Below are 24,035 nucleotides of genomic sequence, written 5' to 3'. Positions count from 1 at the left end.
TTCTTTTCTGGCAAAACATTCTCATATAAAACATATTTGTAAAAAAGAAAGATTATTGAGGTCAAGAATTCCAGAGTTACAATTACAGCATTAAATCCTGGTAGAAATTAAGTGCTCTTCAAGTACAAAACCATCATTTGGTACATAGCTTATGTTGAAATTAAAGACCACTAAATAGTACAACCATGACCCAATATTGGTACTTGCTCTGTCTTGTGGTTAGTAGCCTTTATTTTGCTGTTAAAAAAGCACAATCAACACATATGTACTTTTTTATTTTACTTATAAATGAAAAATAAACAGCTATTATATGGAACATGTAATTAAAGCTACCTTACCCAACAGTGTGCATGCTTAAAAGTAAGATGCAAGATAAGGCAAGGCAGTTTATTTGTATAGTACATTTCATGTACAGGACAATTCAAAGTGCTTTAAATAAAACAAAAGCATTGCAGATATTAAGAAATAGTAAATGGCAGCAACAAATAGCAAGAATCACAAAAAAATAATAAATTACAATAAAATGATTAAAAGCAAGAGTTAAAAAGTTACCATAAAGGTTATTGTTCTTAAACCAGAAGGTCTACGCTTCCACATCCCCAAATGGCCAAGGATAAGACACATTAGCCTTTAGTGCTTAAATGCTCATGATTGCAGGACTTAAGGCTCAAAAAGAGGACTTTATATTCTGGAATAGATCATTTACACTATTTACAAAGATTTCTCTTGCAAAACTGCCAAAACAATTAAAATGATCATTTTGATGCATTTTACAAAACTACCAAGTTTTTGTGGAAATGGGATTTGTAATATAAACTTTCATGTTAATGGTGAAATATTCATCTGCAGATGAATGCTGTGGTTTTAGAGTTTCATCCATAGTTTAGCTTCTGCTGCACACAGACAGCATGAATGTTTTTTTATGCTGTGTCATGCACAAAAAGTCTGAATGTGCTCATATGACACCAAATATTTTTATAAGACAAATGCAGAAGGCTAAATGTGCACTGTTCAACTGTAACCATAAAAAGAAAAATCACATTTATAAATCCCAAATTTAATTTGGTTACAAAGTTCACAATCAGTCCTGTTTTCATTCTGAACACCAGGGGATAGCAGGGCTCCAGACTCCAAACACTTAGTTGCGTGTGAGGCAGTGCAATTACTAATTTTAACCAGACAAACCAGTCCATCTTCAAAATATGCCTCCCAGCTGCCTTTAGGGCTCTGGATAACCAGGTATGGTCAAGCCTTTTAAACGGCATATAAGAACATTTCCACCTTACCAATATCACTGAACCTCAACCTGAATGTTTTATAAGTCTAAAGAAATGACTTAAACTTACTGTAACTTTAAACTTGTGTAAACTTTAAGAGATTATTTTGTGTTTTTAGACACTTTTGCATTGACTATAACTTTATACATTTTTGTTAGAAGATTCTCCAGTTGGATTAATTTACGTTTACTGTACTAACTCGGGCCATGTCGAGCCAAATTAGCCAGAGCTGAAGACTTTGTCGACATTTAAAGTTTTGGGTCTTTACCTCAGTGATCTTAGTTAGGAATATTTATTTTTCAAAAAGAGCATCAAATCCACAACCACTCTTACATGCACACACACACATGCAAAAGCGCATGTAACAGGACGGACAGACACAGCTGAGGGTATAGGAGAGGTCACGAGAGAGGGACCATCTGATGCCAGCAGATGGAGTGATCGAGGCAGGAGAGGAAAAGCTGGAAATCAGGACAAGAGCAAATGCTTTTGGGCAACTCTGAAGGCGCTGATTTCACTTCACATCCTGTCTGCTCCAGCGAGCCCACCTTCTGCTAAACTTTGGGGTGGACGGGACAGTGCTCTACTAAACGTATTCAGTAACAAGTGTAAGCATCACTTCACATGCACCTAAAAGATGTTTATAGTTTATTTTTGTGTTGTATTGCATGATTTTGATGAAAATAACCCCCTAAAAACACCCAGTCTTATAATCTCATGGTAACAAGGGGTAACTAAGATTTCTTGGTATAGTTTTCTCTGTTTATGAGTATCAAGCTTGTAATAAGTTGTTTTTAATGTGGTTGGATGTATGAGAGCCAAACAGTCTCAGAAACACACTTTCTTTCCTTTCAGCCAAAGTCACCTCCATGTCTGTCTCTGTCTTTGTAGAATGGAGCAGTTCCAGGGGAGCCAGTGAAGAAGGATGAAAACTCCCGGAGGGGGAACTGGGGCAACCAGATTGAGTTTGTCCTCACAAGTGTGGGCTATGCAGTGGGCCTGGGCAACGTCTGGAGGTTTCCCTACCTCTGCTACAGAAATGGAGGAGGTATGATTAACTTTGACTTTGATAGAGTGTGAAGCTGTTCCTATATACCTATTTGGTTCAAACATTTGATTAAACTTTAAATATGGGCAAGTTTTGAACATTATGCTGGTATGCTAGTACAAAATTACAGTCAGTAAAAGCTTCAGACTAAAACCTGTTTGTTTGGGCGCATCAGACTGTTAGAAGTAGTTTATCCAACTCACCATCAGAGGGCGCTCTCGTATCATCTTGACTTAATCAATCAGTAAAGTAAGCTAAAGTTAGCTGGTTACATAGCTGCAAAAATAAATAAAACTAGCTAGCTTAAGAGAACAATCATGAGACCTCATAAAGTGAGAAGCAGGGTTTGGAGGTAATATGGATTTTAAATTGTAAATGTTGTTGTTTGTTAGCTTGCCACCGTAGTATAACAGCCGATGCTCCACAAATAAGCAAGGCACAGTCATCAAACCGCCTGCTGTTTGGTTATTGCAAATCTTGTCACAAGTACGTCAACATAAATATCACAAGCAAGATAACAAGATTTGTATTCAGAGATAAACAGCGCACCCACATTTATTTCTGAAGAGAGGTTTTGGGCTCATATAATGGAAGTAGATCTCACAGCAACCAAGTTCATTAAAAAGAAAATACATACAGTATCAGTCAACAGTTTGGACACACTTTTAATGGAAAAGTGTGTCCAAACTTTTAGCAGTGCTGTATTTTAAATAATGTTTCTATTTTTTTGTCATTATGTTTGTACAAATAAATTTATGGTTCAGTTATGTGATTTTATAAGATAAAATATTTACATTCTCATCATAGATAGTAATAAGTTTTTGTCAGCAGGCATGTTATTACCATGCTTACATGTAACATGATCAACACATCTAACCTCTTAAAACATTAAAATCTGCCAAATATTAGAAACTGATTCTCAACTTTTTGAGAAATTTTGAGAAAGTTTTTGAATTGTTTTTAAATGAATGTATATGGCTGCCTTAAAAAAACACCTTACTACAACATTCCAGTTTCTCTCTGAGATAAATAAAGTATATTTAATTTAAGTTCATTTAAATTATTCAGAGAAATTGGACCTTTTTGTACTCTAATTTAATTCTTTTTATCATTTTCTTATAGGGCAACAATACGACTAGAGTCCTTTTGGCTGTTATAATCACACAGTGAAAATCTTCAAAGACAGTAATCTAATAATATTGGCGAATACTGACATCTATCTCATTGTGTTGGAACACATTGTTATACTAGCTGGAATAAATCATCTGTGCAAATGAACGTGAGAGCTGGAGCAGCAGATGCATTCATGAGAACAAACTATACAAACAAAAATGCTCCACGCTACAAACTATAACATTAAACATTTCAAAATAAAACCATGTTGATGAAATGTTGCTTTTGCAAAACTAACAATTGTTTAAGATGCTTGTTTCTTTTATTCAAACTACTCCATGATACAGGTGAGCAAAATAGCTTTAAATTCTCTTGATTTCGGGCTCAGACTCAATGACTCCTGATTCCAGTTTGCATCTTGAAGCTTTAAACAGTGCCGGCTTTCTGTCACGCATCTGACTGGAAGCACAGGAGGAGGTTTGGAGTCAGACCCACATTGTTCTCACTGCAACACCCCCAACCTGTAGCCTAAAATTACCAGGCAAATAACTTCTAATTTGAGGTGTGCTTTGTATTTTCGTGCATAAAATCTTTTCAGGGCATTTTTTTTTTCTTTAGTCCAGATGTGTCGAGTATGTTCTATATGAGCATGCTCAGTGCAGCTGCCCACACCAGCCACACACACTCTCACTCTCTGTGGATAACTTGCATCCAAAGCATCTTTTATTGTTCATTTTGCATAAATACGTTATTGTTTATTGAGCTGTGAGCAGTGTCAAAATATGTCTGAGCACACTGGGAGAATCCAGGTGCTGCTGACGTGCAGCTTTCTTCATGCAGCAGCTGTGTCTACAACACAGGAGCGTGATGACAGAGATGGAAATTCAGCCTCTTTTCCTGTCAGTATATATGTTTTGTTTTTTTTCTCCCTAAAAGCAGATGCAACCAAAAATCTCTGGATTCAAAAGACAGAAATATGTTTTAGGCACTTTTGTGTCTTTGAAAATGCTCTGGAAAATGTCCAAAACTCTCCAAACGGCTGCCAATTCGGTCAAGGTTCCCTCACCCAGTGATTGAGATTATTTCCCTGGCACGACTCCCACATTGGTTCATATGTTTATGCTGCAAATATTTGGATTAGTGTTATTCATGTCGGAGACCTGCATTCCCATGCACTGACTCACTGTATGTGGGCCATGCATCCAGCAGTGGAGAGTGTGGTGGGACGGCTGAGTTTTACCAGCAGTGATAAGCTTTTGGTTTTGCCAGTGTCAGCGGCTGAGATGACATTGTTGACTTAATGATTAAGTAAAATATAAAAACACAAACAAATGTTCCTTATAGATGTCTGATATCAGTCTGAACAACCAAGCTGGATATTTAATGACCTCTCTGCTCATGTGGGGGAGGTTTCCATGACAGACAAGATATTACATATTCTCTTAATTGTTTATATATATATATATATATATATCAAGTCAAAAATGTATTAAATCATAAATAAAGGAGACATATATATATGTCTCCTTTATTTATGATTTAATACATTTTTGACTTGGTAATACATATCTTTAAAAAATCATTTAAAGCCTAAATTTAACTCAAAATAATAGAAAGATGTTGCAACAGAGAAAGTGTTTGTTGAAACATACAGTACAAATCAAAAGTTTGGAAATACTTTTCCACTAAGTGTGTCTAAACCTTTGACTGCTAGTGTAAATTCATTTTCAATATGACATCGGTTACATGTCTCAAAACAGTTACCATGCCCAGAGGTAACAAAAGACTCAAAAATCAATAAAAAAGTAATAGAGGGAAATTGATTAACGTATTTACTGGTTCTAAGACCAAAAGAGTTATGCTGTCCAGTATTTTGGGAAGAAAAAAACTCTCTGGGTTAGATCTGAGGCCATAAGTTGGGCTTTAAGTCTCCTATAAAGGTCACAAAAGCATCATTTTTGTTAAAAACACATGAAGATGCTCCAAGCTTCATGATTCATGCAGCTGTTTCAAAGTTGGCTTCATTACTGAAACACATTTTCAAGACATCCTGGTCTTAAAAAACAAATAAACAAAAACAACAGCAATAAATAAATAAATAAATTGAAATACTTCAGCTCAATCATAACTCTGCAGTTCAGATACTAACAAAAAGCAACAAAAAGCATTAGCTTTGAAAGAGTTACTCCAGTTTTAATGGACAAAGTTAATATTACTTATTAAATGAATTAAAAGTACTTCATTAATCTCAGAGGGAAATATTTTAGACAGTGATCAAATCTGTTTGGATAGTTAGTTTGCTGTGTTTATTTAAGGTCTATAATATAGTGCTCTTTGCATGTAAGTGTTTGTTTAAATATCTAATTGCATACATGTTTAATAATTCTTATGTGCACACTAGCCTGTTTTTACCCTTACTGATATTTGATAAATAATTTTATGATTTATCTGATATCTCTGCAGTAACAAAGTCATCATGTTCAGCTACACACTTGGGTCACCACAACAATTTCATAAAGGATCCAATATATACGTTACCAGTAATGTGCAATAAAAAGTGCTTCTTGCTGTTTACAGGAAACAGTAAACTAAAGTGAGACAGATTCTGACTTGCTGCATCTCCCTCAGGTGCCTTCATGCTACCATACTTCATCATGTTGGTATTCTGCGGCATTCCCCTCTTCTTCCTCGAGCTTTCCTTTGGACAGTTCGCCAGCCAGGGGTGTCTGGGGGTCTGGAAGATCAGCCCTATGTTCAAAGGTCAGTGCTGTGGGTGGGGTGGGGGCTTCTAATCTTGTTATCCACATGTAAATATGTATGGACAATTATTTAAAGGGGTAAAGAAAAGAAAGGGAAGTCATGTTTATGTGACGTCTCTGGTATAAAATCTGACTGTAAGTGAATAGCTTAAATGTACAGACTCTTACATAAACGTAACTCAGTATGTGGTTATGTTCTCTATCCTGCAGGTGTGGGCTACGGCATGATGGTGGTGTCCACCTACATTGGGATCTATTACAACGTGGTCATTTGCATTGCCTTCTACTACTTTTTTATGTCCATGACCAACTTGCTGCCGTGGACGTACTGCAACAACCCCTGGAACACACCCGACTGCAGCGGAGTGGTTGGCTCCGGCTCACAGCTCAACAGCACCCTGGTAAACGCCACCAGGCTGGTAGCAGGCGTGTCAGAGGTGGTCAATCGCACCAAAAGGACCAGCCCCAGCGAGGAGTACTGGAAGTAAGACCTAGAAGGGATTTATGAACCTTTAATGACACACTGTCTGTTTTACCAGAGTACACAAACACTTTTTTTTCACTTCCAGGTCAGGAAGTTTAAACAGTCGTGTAGAAAGGACACGTGACTTCTCTATTTGTAAATCACTAAATTTTGGTTAAGTAAAGATTGGTTGTGTAATACACTTTATTCTGCCAAGTTACACAAACAGCCACTTTGGACTGAGTTCTGCAGGACAATCATACTTGACTCACAGGTCAAAATGAACTTACACTTGCTAGGTAAGCTGGCCTTGAATGTGTCTCGTGGTTGTTGACAGCATTCAAATATTTGAACTAGATTTGAATTTGGGATTGCGTCATCAGTAGTGCCATGCTGAAGGTTTCCCAGATTACTGTACTGTTTAATCGGCTTTTAATGGTGCAGTCTTAACAGTCAGAAGTACTTGGCAGAAGTCTTGAGCCACCCCTCATCTCTAAGCCAGACTTTCTTTTTTTGTGTTTTGAGGAATAGTCCTCCAGGCTTTCTGAAGGTCTCTTAGAGTTTTCATTTGGACATTGTATGTTTTTTTTTTTTAATTAATCATTTCAGTCCAGCCCTTGTATTTTTTTTTTATTTATTTGTTTTGGCCTTAACACTGTCTAGTGAATCAAAAGGCATCTAACTCAAGGGATGAACAATTGTATGTCTACAAATAGCAGAAAATATTTCCAAAGAAACATAATATGCTCTTTTTTTCTGGTTTAATCTACAAAAACAACAACACAGTTGGACAGACATAAAATAGCATTTTTCAAAAACAAGGTGATCTCAGACGACTGTTAGCTGGAAACTTTACATATCTCATGGTGTGTCAAAGAACTGATGAAACTTGACAAGTGAAGGACAACAAAGAAGCATCAGGCTATAAAAAGTGTGAACAGCAAATGAACAGTATCTGAAAGTAATGTCCTTAAGAAACAGGAAAAAATCCAGCATATGGAAACTTATGGAGGGATGAATCTTCCCCAAAGCCTGGATTTTAACATTACTGAACCACTGTGGGATCATCTGGTCAGAGAACAGAACCAAAGGCATCCAACATCTAAAGAACAGCTTTAAAGTCCTTCAAGAAGTTTAGAGAACTATTTTCTAAAGACTTCTTAAAGAAATTACAAGAAAGGTTGTCTATGAGTGTAAAAGTGGTCCAAACCAACAACTGATTTCTGAGTGCCAGCACCATGTATCTGAGGCAGTGTTCCTAGGGTTTCTAAAGTTCCTGATCTTCTCTGTGCTCTCTTGCTAGTTGGATGCATGCATTGCCGGTGCAGATATAGTGATATTATGCTTCCTTGAGCAAAGACAAACATCACTTTGCCAGTATTGACATGTTTAAAGTTTTAGTGACTTTTTCTAGAGGAAAAAAATCTGAGCCTGTGAAAGTGAAATATTTAATCATATTTTCTCTGTTTATTTGACTTTCTATCTCAGGCACTATGTGTTGAACATCTCTGATGATATTGGGAATTTTGGAGAGGTCCGTCTCCCTATCCTGGGCTGCTTGGCTGTGTCCTGGTTTGTGGTTTTCCTCTGTCTCATCAGAGGAGTTAAATCCTCCGGAAAGGTCAGCATGCAAAAACAGATACACACTGATCTACTACTGACATATGTATATTGAAAGTCTTGTAGGCTCTTCTGCGGCTCACTCTTTCCATGATTATTTGTGCATGTCCAGGTGGTTTACTTTACAGCCACATTCCCATATGTCGTTCTGACCATCCTCTTCATACGTGGGATCACCCTGGATGGAGCCATAAATGGCATTAAGTATTACCTGACTCCACAGTGGCAGAAGGTCCTTGATGCAAAGGTATGAGCTAACATTACCTGGTAGGTGGAAAGTCAATGTGGGAAAATAATTTTTTTTCTTATTTTTTCATCTCTGCTTTTGCTTGCTTGTGGGCTTTTTTCCTCGTAGGTGTGGGGAGATGCTGCCTCACAGATCTTCTACTCCCTGGGCTGTGCCTGGGGTGGTCTCATTACTATGGCTTCTTATAATAAGTTTCACAACAACTGTTTCAGGTTGGTACTCCAGACTGCAGAGAAAAGCTGATTTATATGAGTTGTTCCCTACTTTGGAGAAATCCAACCACTTATTAGAGTGTTTGTATATTTAGATGCTTGCACAAACAGTAAGGAAATTTGTATTTGGTCGGTTATTTTTGCCTTTTATTTATACCGATTGGTGTTTCATTATATGTCTTTGGAAAACCTAATAAGTCACCTTTACAATGAGAAATAACTTGTAAGGGTAATACTTTTGTGGAATGAGCAACATAGCATAACATGTGCCCAAATCCCCTGCAATATTCTCTACTTGGCCAACACAAACTTCTGTACATTTTAGCTAAGTTTGTTTATGTGTATATTTATTATTCTGGTTCTTAAAGCTGTCATAAAGTTTTCATTTAATTTATCCAAATGAATTGAAATGAAATAGTGAAATGTAAAGTTCAAGCTAACGTTAAACTAAGTCAGTAGATGTTTAGCAGGAAGGCAGGACACAGGAAAACTTCTAACTTGTTTCTATCTTAAAGTACTTAAATCCACCTGCTTCAACACTAAACTTAAAAGCCAAGTTCTTAATGTTTACTTTTACACTAAAAAAAAGGTGAAACCATGGGGTGGTTTCATGGGGTATTACGAAAAAGATAATAATTTATTACTATGCTGCTTGTTCAGAAAGTGACTGTTAAGTCAACCGCATTAGCCCACTTTATAATACAGCTTCACCTTTTTATTTTCAAATTTTAATAGAATTAAACATAATTTATGAAAACTCAACTCAGTCTTTGTCTTCCAATATAAGCTTAGTCAAAGTAAATCAAACCTCTCCTCAGATCTGCTAGCTATATGTTCTAAAAGATCTAAAAGGCGACCAGATAGTGTGTAGATATCTGAGCTAAAACGTGGCTAAATTAGATTAAAGGCAAAGGTTTTCTAGATGTCCAGACTTATTCAGAGAAATTGATTAAACATGATTAAACAGATTTGACCTAAAATAGCAAAGAATTGCTAGCTGTTAGATTATATTTAACCAAAGATTCATTTTAGAAAAAAATATAAAAGAAATAAAATTGCATACACAAAATGCATCAGCTGCAACTTTTCCAAATGATAAAACAAGTAAAGAATAATTTATATGGTTATGATCTCTTTTAGTTGTCAAGGTTAACATGAAAAGTTGTCATGAGTCAGTTGAAAGATCCTTTAAGCAGAAAGTTAATCAATCAGGAGCCAACTTCCAGATGTAAGGCATAAAAAGAGAAGTGAGAGAAAGTGAGAAACACTTCAGCAGGATGAAGGACAGAGATAGCACTTTCAGAACTTGTATTAAGGGGCTAGTCTGACAGTGTTTGGCCACCAAGGGAGTGAGCATGAAGCCATGCAAAAGGTTAAAATCGTGGAAAAGAAGCGATAAAGGCAAAAAAGATGTCCTTTATTTCCTTTGATCGTCCTCACATGCTGACAGTGAAGGCCTCAAGGAGTTGCAGAGGGCAAAGAAGAAGGTAGAGGATATAATTTGCTGCTCTTCCAGGAGCCTGAGATTCTCTTCCAGGAGACTTTTATCTGTGCAAACAGCTGCATGAAGGTCCTAATCAGAAAGCAGCTCCATCCCTGCTTTCCCGTTACACCATCAATCGGTGCACATGCAGAAGTGCAGAGTGAGAGTCAGACACTGTGATAACCCAAACAGGAAATGTGAGGGATGAAAGCAGTGTGAAACCACATAATTCCCTTGTTAAATCTGAACAAAGCCTCAGACTGAGAGGGAAAAGACGAGACGTGGCTCTGCAGGTATATTCCAGATTCACTGTCAGAAAACTCACTACACTCGTCTTCTTGAGTCAGATAAATACACTAGCAGTCAAAGGTTTGGACACACTTACCCACTGGATTTAATGGATAAGTGTCCATATTTTTGACTGGTACAGTAGTTTACTATTTCATTTGTAATATATTTAAATAACAATGCTATGAAATGTCCAAAGTTTAGCCATCACTGTTTAAAGGGTGAGGGAAGCAAGAAACATTTAAGTCATATTTCTATTGTTAAATCAAAACCACTCTGTGACCACAAAAGACATTAAGCCCAGAGGAAGATTTATCAGACTCTTAAATAAACATTTAAACAGGCCTTGATGCAGCCGTGAAGTGACAAAGATATAATAAAACTTTCTAAATAAAGCAATATAAAGCTTTGGAGAAAATCCACCCACAGTTTAATAAAACGCTATTGATTTCCCCTATTCAATGCAGCGTAGATCAATTATTCTTTGTTGCAGTCGGTAGCGACAGAAACATTTAAATTTTAGAGGGAAGAATGGGCCCAAATCAATACCAACAAATTCTCAAAATAAACAGAGCTCAAGATAAAAATAGGGAACTACATGTTCTTAAAGCATCTCAAAATTATCTCAGGTTTTGGAGGCTGAGGATTTTGTCCATCAAGGGGCCAAGAATCTCAGATTATAAAACTTTTCCCTGGAAGAGTGGGATGGAAAATGTACCAAAGAAATTACTTTCAGCCAAGCTGTGAAACATCTTGAGGGAAATGTTTTAGACCATGTTGGAAGTAGTTATAAAGCTCTAAGTCATTTTCTCTCAGACAGATAAACATGCAAATATGAAATACAAAAAGTTTCTGAATAATCTTCTGACAGTAACATTAGGTATTTGGTGGTAACAAGGCTGAGTACACTTCATATAGCATATGCAAAAGTGCATCATGTCTTTTTCCCTCCCTGTGTGACATACAGAGACAGCATCATCATCAGTATAACCAACTGTGCGACCAGTGTGTATGCCGGCTTTGTTATTTTTTCCATCCTGGGCTTCATGGCGCTCCACCTGAACGTCCCCGTGTCAGAGGTGGCTGATCACGGCCCAGGATTAGCCTTTGTGGCTTACCCAGAAGCCCTTACTCTGCTGCCCATCTCACCACTCTGGTCACTGCTGTTCTTCTTCATGCTCATCCTTCTGGGACTGGGAACTCAGGTGAGAGCAGGAGACTGTGTTACACAAAGAAATAAATACAAAGACAGTGTGTTTCACTATGAATCAAACAAATATTTGCTCAATTTGTCATGGACTGACAGTGTTTTTGAACAAATACGGGGCTGAGCAACCCAAGTGAGTAAACCACACTTGCTCAAAAAACTCAATGACGAAGAGAAGCCAAAAATTCCTTCATTATGACGTGAGTGACTGATAACGTCATTCAGAATATAGTTCCTTCAAGTTGAAGCTGCTACTTCTCATCAGGTGGTTTATTGAAGTTATTGAGTCATTGAGTGCCCCTAATCTTTTACACACTGCTGCATTTTGGCTTCGTTTTGTGGGTACGTAATCACTGTGTGATGCATCATTTTAAGATACTTTTTGTATTACACTGTGATACATCATTTTTCCAATGACTAACATTTGTATTATAGTCAGTTCAAAGGGATATTTATGACAAACAAGAACATTTTCCCCTTTTAAATGTAAAATTGTAAATTGAAATGAGATTGTTAGCTACAGCACATCTTTACTGAAGAGCAGATGTGTTAAATAAAACATGGAGGACTGCCCTCAGTCATCTGTCCCATTTACCACATCATGTTAGCAGAAACTTGAGAACTAACTGTCTCATCTCTCATTTTAATTGAATCCTCAAACCTTCCTGTTCTTGCAGTTCTGTCTGCTGGAGACGTTGGTGACAGCCATCGTTGATGAGATCGGTACAGACTGGATTATCCGGAACAAGACCATAGTTACGCTGTCTGTGGCCATCGTTGGCTTTCTGTTGGGGGTGCCTCTAACAACACAGGTAGGTCCTGAACACATGCAGTCATGTCGAGGATTTCAAACTGTCTTCTGTCATGAGGAATAATAATCTCTTCCTCCTGTGTGCAGGCAGGAATCTATTGGCTGCTACTGATGGACAACTATGCTGCTAGCTTCTCATTGGTCATCATCTCCTGCATCATGTGTATCTGCATCATGTATATTTACGGTAAGAGGGAAATTGACTAAACATGCTTTCATGACACATAATGGGACAAATTTATTATTTTTCTCTCTGTGAAAATAAAAATCAAAGATTTCCACATGATTCCTGTAGTTGGTATTACAATCGTTCTTTGAATCTGTCTTTTTCTTTTCATTTTAAAACTGCTAGCTTATTGTATTTATAACCCCATTTTTAAAAAATCATACAGGAGAAAGTTCTTCTTGGATGATTACTGGGTAACGGACTTCACATAAGTCTTATATCAATTCAGATCAGTTGTGTTTATACACCCCCAATCCTCTCAGGGCACTTTTGGGAAAGTTATATTCAAACCCAGTTGTATGGACTCAACTTCCTTAGGATCTTCATATCTCATTTATGATAAGTATGTGGATTTGTTTGCCTTTTTTGTTCAAGTAATAATCTTGTTTAACATAAATGATGAACCTTTAAATTGTAAAAATGTAAAGCAGTCTTATTCTCCCCTCATACATGTTAAGCTAGTTGTGCTATTGGAAAGCAAAGGCAAAAGCACTCATGCACAGAAAGACAAAATACAAAGAAACAGACAATTTGTTTAAGAAAACAATGCATGCTTTTTTCTTTTGCAGAAACTTTACTGTCAGTTAATTATATTGCAGCTGAATATGTGTATTTATCCATTCTACCTTTTGTTAGTATCTCCAGCAGTCAGATTAACTAACTGTAGTTTATTATGTACTGAAAACAAAAGCTGAATAAAAGCAACAGGAGTAACCGATGACAGGCCGTTCACTTCTGAATCTTTTAACTTAGCACAGCTGCTCCTGAGGCTGCTGAATCAGTTTTGCAGCTTAATACTGACTTTGCAGTAACTGTTATATCCTAGTTTACATTATCATGTGAATTTTGTAAATGCTCACAGTTCAGTTGATACCATTAAATAGCAAAATATTTTGACTTTCAGGGTTGTTATCATGTCATATCCATTCATTTTAAGACATGTTCTGAAATGTTAAAAGAAAAGGATCAGATGACATAAAGGAAATACAGAAACCAACATTTCTGGACCTGGAAAAATTGGAAAGTTGGAGCTCTGCAAGAAAGACAATATAAAAGACAAGAAGTTCTTACATGTATTTTTTTTTTTTAATATTACAATATTTTATATTTTGTGTTTTCAGGCTAAAGCAAATGTGTTCCCTTCTCTCTAATGACTGCAAAAGGTTTTTATAAGTTTAGTCCTTTCATTTTAACAGTGTTTCAAACGATTTTATCAACTCATCAGAGGTTTGTTACAGTTAAAATAACTCCAGTCATTGTGTTCAGCAGTTTGAAATATAACCCTGCCTCCGGTTTCCAGCAGGATGTTGCTCACAAAGCAGGCCTGTGATCATAGAAAACATGGCGGCAGAGCGAAGCAGAAGTGTCAAAATTTAAATAGTTCTTGAAAGCAAAGAGGTCTTTTTCACTTATGGCTGCTCTGAGGTCAAAGGCGTCAGTACAAAACTTAAAACACTGAAGAGTATAAGTTGTATTCATGCAGCATAATGGGACACACCGTCAGGAGAGATCAATGCGAATGCTTTGCTCACCGAGAAAAGAAACTATCTCAGATGTAGAGTTTAAAAAAGAAGAAAGAGGAAAACCTGTATCACATGTAAAGCACAGGATTGCTCTTCACTTCTCTGTCTTAGTTTCAGCTCTTTGGACCCAGAACATGAAACTTTTTGGAAAAACATTTTCTCTTTTTTGCTTCTTTGCAGGTCACAGGAACTACTTCAAAGATGTGGAGATGATGCTGGGCTTCCCTCCTCCTCTCTTCTTCAAAGTCTGCTGGAGATTCATCTCCCCCGTCATCATCTCTGTAAGTTAACACATACACATCTAGTGAAGCTGTTTCACACACACACTGCAGTGACTGAACTCTGTGTTGTATTTGAGTTCACAGCAACACACTTTACTTAACACTTAGCAGCAGCAATCTGACCAGGAAACAAATACGTATCGCTTTCAACAAGCAGGTGGGAAATGCTGCTGTCATATTAACAGGTGAACACACACAGCAGAGGTGTGTTAATCTGACATATGGTTAAGCACAGTCCAAAGGTTTGCATTATTGAATAAATAAGCAACAGCTCTGTTTAAACTTTCCTTCTCTGTGTTTTTACCCACAATAACAAGCAGCAGCAGCACCATGCTGTTTCACATCATGTGAAAAGTGAATAAGAGGAAACATTTCTGCCTTCTCAGTATGCCAACCATTCCCACTCACCACTATGTCTATAACTATGCATTTTTTATGTAAAAAAAAAAGTTATTAGAAAACTGTCATTCTCAAAGGAGTTGAAGATTTGTGCGGTGTTATTCGTTTAAATCTGACAAACAGCAGTGACAATGTGGAGACGCTGTCCTCTGGTGAAGTAAAATATCATGTTTTTGCTTGTGATGATAATTATATGGTTACTTTAGCCTAATTAAACCCATATAGTATTAAACTGACTCTTTTGTAAGTTTAAATATCCTCTTGACTACCAGGAAAAAAAATACTGTCCAGTCACATTTTTTTTGTTACCAAAAGGTACCAAAGCCCCACCCCTTCACATTTGGTATCATTGAAAAGCCCTAAACGTCCTTTGTAGATAGCAAAAGGAGTTAACTCAGTAGAATGCAGTGGGTGAGAGATATTCACAAATTTACAAGTTTACAAATGTCCCCCACAGAGGACAAATTTGAACTACAGGTAGTCAGGAGGATATGTGAAAAAGTGATATTTTCAACTACTTCTGTTCATGTTTTACACAAGTGCTTCGCTCTTAGGATGCTAATATCAACTCTTATTCTGTTGTTGGTCTGGTTCTGCTGGAGGCTTTTTCTTCCTGTTAAAGCAGCACTATATAAGTTTTCAACATTAAACCTCTGTGCTTTTGACTCGTTTTGTTGTCACGCTGATATTAATTATGCACATCCCACGAGTTGTTATTGACCTGCAGCGTCTTGAGGCTGAGAAACCCTGCTTCACAACTTCCTTTTTCCAGCCCAGGGCGTCACGTGGCAGCTGTTTTGTGTTTTATGGCACCGCATTACAAGCCACCAGCTGAATATCAGCACACTGGCTGTTTTTAATGTGCACCGTGGCTGATTCAGCAAAGAAATGCAGGAGGACACTATCCGAGGAATCAAGGAAAAGAATGAGAATGACAGAACAAGAGACAAGACAAGAGCGACTGACTTTTAATGGCTGAAGAGAGCTCAGAGAAAAGACAGGATGTAAGACAGATGATTAATTAACCTTTGTTAGGGGGCGCCTCAGAGAGAAAATCTGCCAAAGTTAAGTATTGTGGCTTAAAAAAGGAGTTTTTCATCACCACTGTCACCCGCTGTGGTTTGTATGCTCATGAATTGGAAAAGGCTGGGTGTTAGAAAACGTGTGGTTGAGAGATCCAGCTGCAGTTTAAATCTACACTAGACCACAGATTGGTACGATAGAGCAGAGACGGTGATGAAGGGCTGTAAGAAATCTTTGAAGAAAAACTACAGTACATCAGCTTTATTGGCAGGATGGCGGGTAAATTTTTGAAGCCTATTATTTTTATACTATTTTCGCGTATTTTCTGACACACGCTTTGCCTGTCAGCTGGTAGGAGTGTGCTCACCTGTGTGTGCATGCGCATGTGTCTTTGCACATCGTGGCAGACGTTGCTGAAGTTAGCGTCTCATGTGTGATAAAAAGGGTGATTCCACTGCTCTTTGGGGGCTTTGGTCACATTTCACTAGGTTCTGCTGAAAAACTACATGACTTTGGATGTTCAAATCTGGACTGAATTATTCTACAGAGCTGGTAGATTAATTGAAACAGTTCCTGATTTGAGAAACAATGATTCTATTCATGAAAATGCAGATAATGCTCATTTATTTATTTCTGTAATGCTTGCACTTCTGGGGTCAGTTCCCCTACAGTTGTATCACAGCTCATTCTGTCTGAATTAAGTGTGAGGAATATTAACAGAAAAATGACTACCATTAGAATGAATGCATGTCGTCACTTTAACAGATTGATCAAATCCATTGGTCTTATGTGTGAAAAGGGCTATACACACACCTGCTGATCTGAGACCAGTCCTGACAGTTCAGTTACTTTGAGTCATGTTAGTCTGCTATAACAGCTCCCGAGATTTTTCTTAGCAGAACAACAAACCGCTCTGTGGCTGAATGATATAAAGTTTATTTTAAGGAAGGTTTTTTTTAAACCTTCCTGTGTTACTGGCAGTTGTTAAGGACCTGACCTACATTTGAGCTGCCATCACCGCTAATCTCTTTGGTTGTTGTTGGCTTTGTTTCCAGTATAAAGCACTCAAAACAAATCTTTCTGAGTGGGAACTGGACACATGCAGCGGCTGTCAATGGTATTTCCCAAACAGGCGAATTAGTCCACTAAGCTACTCGGTCAACCAAGAAATTAATTGTTGTGGATTACTGGTCAGAATTCAGGCACTTTTCTTCTCTCTTGTGTTGCTCCAGAGAAGAACATGCTGCTCTCTGGGTCCCTGTCAGAACTGTGACTAAACTCTCTGCTGCTAGCAAGGATTTTTTTTTATTAATAATCTGCAGCTTTTAGATAAAAAATAAGTGGTTCTGTCTAACTGTACCGAATGCTCATTTCTAGTATATGTTTGTGTGCATAACTTTGGGTTTGGTAGAAAAACTACCTACTTAAAATAAATAAATAAATAATATATATATATATATATTTCCATTGATAGTAAATATCCTTTTTCAGTACACTTTGGTGGGTTATCTAATTAAACATGCATTATAAGAAAATTTATAATCTGCCTTCTTTCAGTTGTTGTTTTGCTTTAAATGCATTGGATCTCAGAGATGTTCTGAGGGACATTTATAAGATATAATTATAATATTCAGTACATAAACTATTTTAAATAACATGATCTATTTTTCTTGTGATCCCATAGTTCATCCTGATCTTCACAGTGATCCAGTACAAGCCCATCACCTACAATGACTATGTTTACCCTGGCTGGTCCTTGGCTATTGGCTTCGCCATGGCTCTGTCCTCAGTGGTCTGCATACCCATCTATGCACTCTACAAGATCTCTCGGTCCCCAGGGGCCACCTTTAGAGAGGTACAGTACCAAGTTCAAGATGTTGTTCCAGTCAGAAAAGGCCTTTGAAACTTTTCTGTTCTGAGATAAAGCAGATATGAGCTGTACTGTAGTGCAGTACCCAGCACTATATTAACTAAACCAGTTCAAACTTACTTAACTTTATTATGCCAAAAGTCACATATGATGTATGACTTTCTCAGACTTCTGACAGTTTAAAAATATATTGAAAAATCCAGTTGTTTAGAATATGATGCATCTTTTGCTCACCAGTGCATTAATTGATGTTTTGCATTTTAAAACATTTAAAAACAGTCAAAACCTGACCCAAGAAATGAGGGGCAATTTTTTTTTTTTTTTTTTTTTTGTAATGAGAACCCCCTGAACTTTAACAGTACCGGTGTTGTTTGACAGGTGCTAGAGCACATTTGGGATAAGTCTTAAAAGGTACATAGAGGACGACAGTACACATGAACACAATTATGAAGAAGTTACTTGTAGTGCAGCCGTTGCTGCACCTGTTCCACTGATCCATTCACAGATGAAAACATGTTTATGTCTGGAAGAATTGTGGCCACTGATGGCCACCATCCATTCAGAACTGTGTTTGGCATTTAAAGTCATTGCTGTGCTCATCTTTACCACTAGATGTCAGTAGTTCTTACACACTGTAAAGACAATGCTGACTCTCTGTCATGTTCCAAAAACACTTTATTATATACTGTATATCTTCAAAAGTAACAATAAATGTAATACAGTACCAGTTAAACATTTAGACACACTTTCATGTTAGGTTTAATGGTAAAGTACGTCCAACCTTTTGACTGATATTTTACATTATTTTTTAAAAATGCTTACTACTTTTTATTGATTTCATAATTAATTGACAATTTCTGTTACTGATATATCAATTGGTAATGATGGCTAGTTTGCTTCTCTGCTAATAGATAATAATAATCCTTTTTGAACTTGTTTAAATGACAGCAGCCTAAAGTGTTTGCTCTCACTGACGTCTTTCTCTCCACTTCTGCCCCAGCGGTTGAAGTTCGCATGCCAAGCACATCCAAAGTGGGGCCCTGCCCTGCAGGAGCACAGGACAGGCCGCTATGCCCCCGTGGCCTCCGAAGACACTGTTGAGGCTCGTCCCTTAAAGGAGAAGGAGGAGCTGAAGGAAGAGCAAAATGAAGACGAGAAAGAGAAGGAGAGGAAGGATGAGATCAGCCTCACCATCCAGGGAAGCAACGGCTCCACCAACACACACAACAACCCCAACCCCAGCGCATAGACGCCCCCCCCCCTCCCTCCTATCAGTGCTACTGGGCACGGCCTCTGCGGCCCACCGTCTCCTCCTTCTCTTCCTCCCTTTTCCTCCCTTCTTCTCCATCCTCACCCCACTTTCCCACAGTCCTCTGTGGGGGAGATCCCATTCACTGGAGACCTTTACATATTGTAAGGGCTTATTATATCTGTCCTAACCACTTCTATCTGTCTGCGTGTCGTCTCTAGATAAATGAAGAAAAAAAATGAAAGGAAGAAGAAACTGGGTCATCATCCAAAAGATGTGTGTGTATGTTTGTGTGTAAGTCTGTGTGTGTGGGTGAGTTGTTAATTTGTTCTGCATAATTTAATAATGCAGTTTGTTTTTCCTTTCTTTTTTTTTGTTAAACTTGTAAATGCCATCTCCATCAGCAGTTAGAGGTACAGTAGATTGTGAAGCTGCATGTGTTTTGTTTTGTGCATGCAGCAGCATATAGACCCACTGTTCTCCTGAATTCAGTTAGCCGGGGCTGTTTGGGAAGGATGACTTTGTAGCGACTTTGTAGATTGGACAGCTGGAAACGTGTGGTGCTGCAACTGTAGAGGAAGGAGGGTAAGCTGTGTCAGAACTGGCCATTTACAGTCTTAAGATGCTGAAAAATTGAAAGATCTATTCTATAGCAACAGAAGGAGTCACGTTCATACACTCTGTATATTTCACAGCACACAGTGACCTCAAACACAGTTGATCTCAGCTTAAGAATAAGGTTCTTGCTTTTTTTATGCTGCTGCTTCTTTAATACAAGTTTGATAGAGCACAAATATTTAACAACCACCTGAGAAGATAAGTGATATTTAAGACAGATTTTTCTGTGGAAATTTCCTCCATTAGTAACATTTTTTCCACTAAAACTGCTTAGACTTTGAGAAGTAGGCAGATAAATGTCAGTGAGTTGTACTGTAATGCTGCATTTACCCACATGCATGCACAAAGCACATTTGTATATGACAGAAGAGGTCCCAGCGCCCATTTCTCAGGGTCCGAGTGAAGTTAAACTTTACGGTTCCTTGTCTGTGGAAACTGTTAAAGGGACAGAAACCACCTAACTGTACTCGCTGTCAAAAAGCACCCATGCATATACACAGGACAGGTGGATGCAAGTATATATATATATATATATATATATATATATATATATATATATATATATATATACATATATATATACATATATATATTAGAAGTGCCATCTCTTCTTAAGTCTTCCAGGCATTGATTTTGGGTGAAATGCTTCTGGCGATGTGGTCTGTGAAGGAGAATCTGCGTCATTGTTGGCATCTCCATTGGGTAGCAGTAGTCTGCCCTGTTCATGCGTGTTACCAAAAACATTACCTAAGCTACATGAGTGTTGCACGTGTTTTTGGTAACATATATCTCTCAGATACTGACATGCTGTCAGTTTCTTACTGTCAGTGGAATCCTTTAATGTATTAAAGCTCTGAGCCAAGCTGTTCTGTAACTGATGGAGAGACAGAAAGCATAGAGATGCTGCTTGTTTTAAGAAGAAAGCAAGAACTCTGTAAAGAATTATGTAGTTTTAAATGTAGCTGCACAGTATTGTTCTTTCAGTAGATTTCTCCTTTTTACCTCTTGTTGTAAAGTAATTTAGTAAATAATAATAATAAAGAATGCATACATTTATTTTGTACAAAGATATAAACTATAGAATCATTAACCATGTTTACCATTTCTTATCTGTGACTTCTTGTTGCTGTTTTGTTGGAGGGTGAGGTGTGATTCAGAGGGGTCTCTTTAGCATACACAGCTGGGTTTACCCAGAGTGTCTGATTGGATAATGTCCAGTACAGTGTTGTTGTAGTGTGGTGGTAGAGGTGTGCAGTGATGAACCAACAGGTTCAAATGGTGGGGAGATGCCTCTAGCTTCACAAACAGGGACCATTTTGGGAATTCCATCAGCTGTGGCTCTGCTTCTTTCCATTGTGTCTTCAGGTTTATAAAATTTGGTAATTATTAAATTTAGGGTTGCAAAACTGGTGTAAGCACTTAAAATATATAAACATGATATACAGCACATTTATATATACAGCAGACATGCTGTTCTTGACAAAAGTTAGTTGAGCAGCTACAGTTAGCTTAGCTTAGCTGAGCATGAAGCTCAAAAACAGGAGGCGACATCTAGCCTAACAAATAGCAGTTAGCACTGTTCAACTTCCACCACTTCTAAATCTTTCAAATTTAACTTATCAAAACCTTTTGTTCAAAACAAAATAAAAGAAAACAGTCTGGCAGCTGATTTCATCCAAGAGACTGTCCAGAGACTGACAATACATAAATCAGCTCACTGTTTTGTATACAAATAAAGCTAATGCTCAAAAGGATAGAGTTTTAGTTTTGGATTGGCAGGGCAGTGTGTTTTTTATGCTAAGCTAAGCTAACCTTATACAGGTTGTAGCTTTATATTTAGAAAGAAAACAAAAGAAAAAAATTATAATCTTATTCAAAAGTCTGAAAGACATCAAATAAGCACATTTCCCTTTTTTTAAAAAAAATGAATTGACATATTTTTTAAAAAATAATTAAATTTAAAGCACAGCTTTGAACTAAATTTGCACATATTTATTCATTCATTTATACCTACAATCTAATTTTAAGACGAAAGATGTTTAAGGTTAAAATACCGGCTGCTCCAGAAATCCACAAGATGGCGCAATGCTGAAACTCAGGACAGAGAAGACCTGTAGCTGAGATCTGAAAAAAATGAAAATAATGTTTGGGAAGGATTCAGTGTTCAGCAAAGGCACTTGGATGTAATGAACCACATCAAGCACAATAAGCATTTTGAAACAAGCACACATTTCTAGCCAGCTTAACTGGCTTTCATGCAGAAAAAAATACAGGAATGGGCTCTGCCTAATCCCCTAAATGGAAAAGCATAACTTTGTGGGGGTAATTAGCTGTTTTTAGCTCAAGCTTCTGATTTATTTGTAATAATTCAAACCATATGGCATATTTTCTAATCTTTTTTATAATTATTTTTTTAATTAATCCTGCAAAATCAGGTGCTCTGTGACACAAGCCAGTATCTTCTAATCTAAATTTACTGTTCTTGTGAAACATTAGGACATCCTCTTTCTAAATAAGTTTTACTTGTTGAAGGATGTGAACAGGAACTTCTTGTGCTCAGTATATAGTGGGACAGCATGTAGCTCAGACCGTATTCTTCTTGTAATTGTCTTGTATGTTCTTGTTGTAATAAGTGAAGCTAAGCCACCACACTCCCCATAAATCCCAACCTCCGCCATCTCTGCTGGCCCCACATCTCTTCCTCCTAATGTACAGTAATGTAATAAAACAAAAAGGAAAAAAAAGAAAACATAAATATAATCAGATTGTGTATGTGCGTTTGTTTATCTTTACTTTTATTTTTGGGGGAGGGTGTGTTTCTGCGGGTCAGGGGAGGGCCGGTATGAATTGATCTAAGTTTTGATTTGTCATGTTTCTGATAGTGTAATGTAGATTATGTCAGGTGTATTGTGCATTCTTTGTGTAGTAGTTTAGCTCTTACTGCTGAGCCTGCATGTAAAGCAGGTGTAGTGTCAGTATTGATGTCCATGTACCTCTAATCTACCAGAACTAGCCCTGTCCTATTCTGCTAATCATAAACAGTCTTATCTTTTGAAAAAACAGACATTTTATACTTAAAGACAAGAAAGAAACCTATTCAGATTTTAATCATTGTTCAATGACACTGCTTTTTGTTTGTATTTGAGGTTGTATTCATAGAAAATAAGATAAAGCCAGCTGATATTAAAAGCATTGCCAAACAAAAAGCTTTGGATCGAAACTTGAACTACAAAAGAATGGTTACTTTTTACTGTGAGCTCTGGTGTAGGCAGAAACTGCAGCTATATGATTATGCTTTTGTTTGTTTGTTGTTTTTTTTTGTTTTGTTTTTGTTTTTTTTAACAGTATTACATCTTCAAGCTGTTTCACACAGCATAGTGCCAACAGTCATACATTGCTGTTTACCTTTATCCTGTGGCCCTAAATGCGAGCATTTTGGTCATTTTAGGTGTTGTAAAAAAAAGAAAAATATCAAATACCAAAATGACTGTGCTACCAGGATTAAATCAGCACGTGAAACTAGAAATTTCATTCTTCAGAAAATGTTGTTTTATGGTGATATTTTAGGCAAATAATGTGGCATATGTATAAGACAGGGATCCATTAACTATTTTAAATTGATTTAATTGTCTTGTTGGCTATGTAAACCTTCATTTTTGTGGCTACCAAACCTTGCTCCTGAAAAACACAACTGAGAACAATAAATTATTGACCCAGGTCTTCAAATATTAATGTAACATTATTTACCATCACTGTGCAGAAAGTCGCTGATGTTGAAGAACGTAAACTAGTCGTACCACTTTTGCATTTGAATACATAGCACTACTGTTCAACTATAGAGAAAAAGCAAAACTGATTTTACCCTATTTTTGTGGTTCTCTGTAAACATTACCTCTTGAATTTCTTACTACTGCTCATATAAGCATAATCTCATGTTGCAGCACTTTAAAGAAATCAAAGTTTTTTAATAAGCAGCAAGATATACATGTGATTAATAATTCACTTCAATTTAAAACAGCACAAGTAAATAATGTCTTTCAGTGGTATGGCTGAAAGAATTTGCAGTGTTGTTGATTTTGTTTCAATAAAGGAAGAAGGAGAGAAAAGCACTAGAGAGAAAAAAAAGAACACAGTTCTTCTGGTACCTTCTATCATATATATCTGTCTATCTATCTAACCTTGTCTGTTCTTCTTGTTCTTCAACCTTTAGGGCCAAAATCCATTGAAATGTCTTAGTCCTGTCAGCTGTATATCGTAAAACTGTTGAATTACAAAATGGTAAATAAAATCTATTTTAAAGATCAATTTTTGTGTTTCA

General features: G+C 37.1%; 1 protein-coding gene across 6 annotated transcripts in view; it reads left to right on the top strand.

The window, feature by feature from the left end:
* Positions 1-20,258, top strand: part of slc6a9 (solute carrier family 6 member 9) — an 88,698-nt gene extending 68,440 nt beyond the window's left edge. For all 6 annotated transcript variants that reach the window (XM_041993023.1, XM_041993022.1, XM_041993025.1 and 3 more), the window contains 12 exons: positions 2,169-2,325; positions 6,067-6,198; positions 6,408-6,681; positions 8,149-8,281; positions 8,393-8,527; positions 8,636-8,739; positions 11,478-11,715; positions 12,395-12,529; positions 12,616-12,715; positions 14,458-14,558; positions 17,665-17,835; positions 18,851-20,258. In XM_041993023.1, the coding sequence (XP_041848957.1) occupies positions 2,169-2,325; positions 6,067-6,198; positions 6,408-6,681; positions 8,149-8,281; positions 8,393-8,527; positions 8,636-8,739; positions 11,478-11,715; positions 12,395-12,529; positions 12,616-12,715; positions 14,458-14,558; positions 17,665-17,835; positions 18,851-19,099 (1,929 nt within the window). In that variant the 3' untranslated portion in view covers positions 19,100-20,258. The remainder of the gene's footprint in view (positions 1-2,168; positions 2,326-6,066; positions 6,199-6,407; positions 6,682-8,148; positions 8,282-8,392; positions 8,528-8,635; positions 8,740-11,477; positions 11,716-12,394; positions 12,530-12,615; positions 12,716-14,457; positions 14,559-17,664; positions 17,836-18,850) is intronic.
* Positions 20,259-24,035: the final 3,777 nt, after the last annotated feature.

This window comes from Melanotaenia boesemani, chromosome 8 (genome assembly GCF_017639745.1).
Source record: "Melanotaenia boesemani isolate fMelBoe1 chromosome 8, fMelBoe1.pri, whole genome shotgun sequence".
NCBI classification, from domain to species: domain Eukaryota; kingdom Metazoa; phylum Chordata; class Actinopteri; order Atheriniformes; family Melanotaeniidae; genus Melanotaenia; species Melanotaenia boesemani.
Note: the sequence above shows the minus strand (reverse complement) of the source record. Positions and strands in the feature narration are given on the sequence as shown.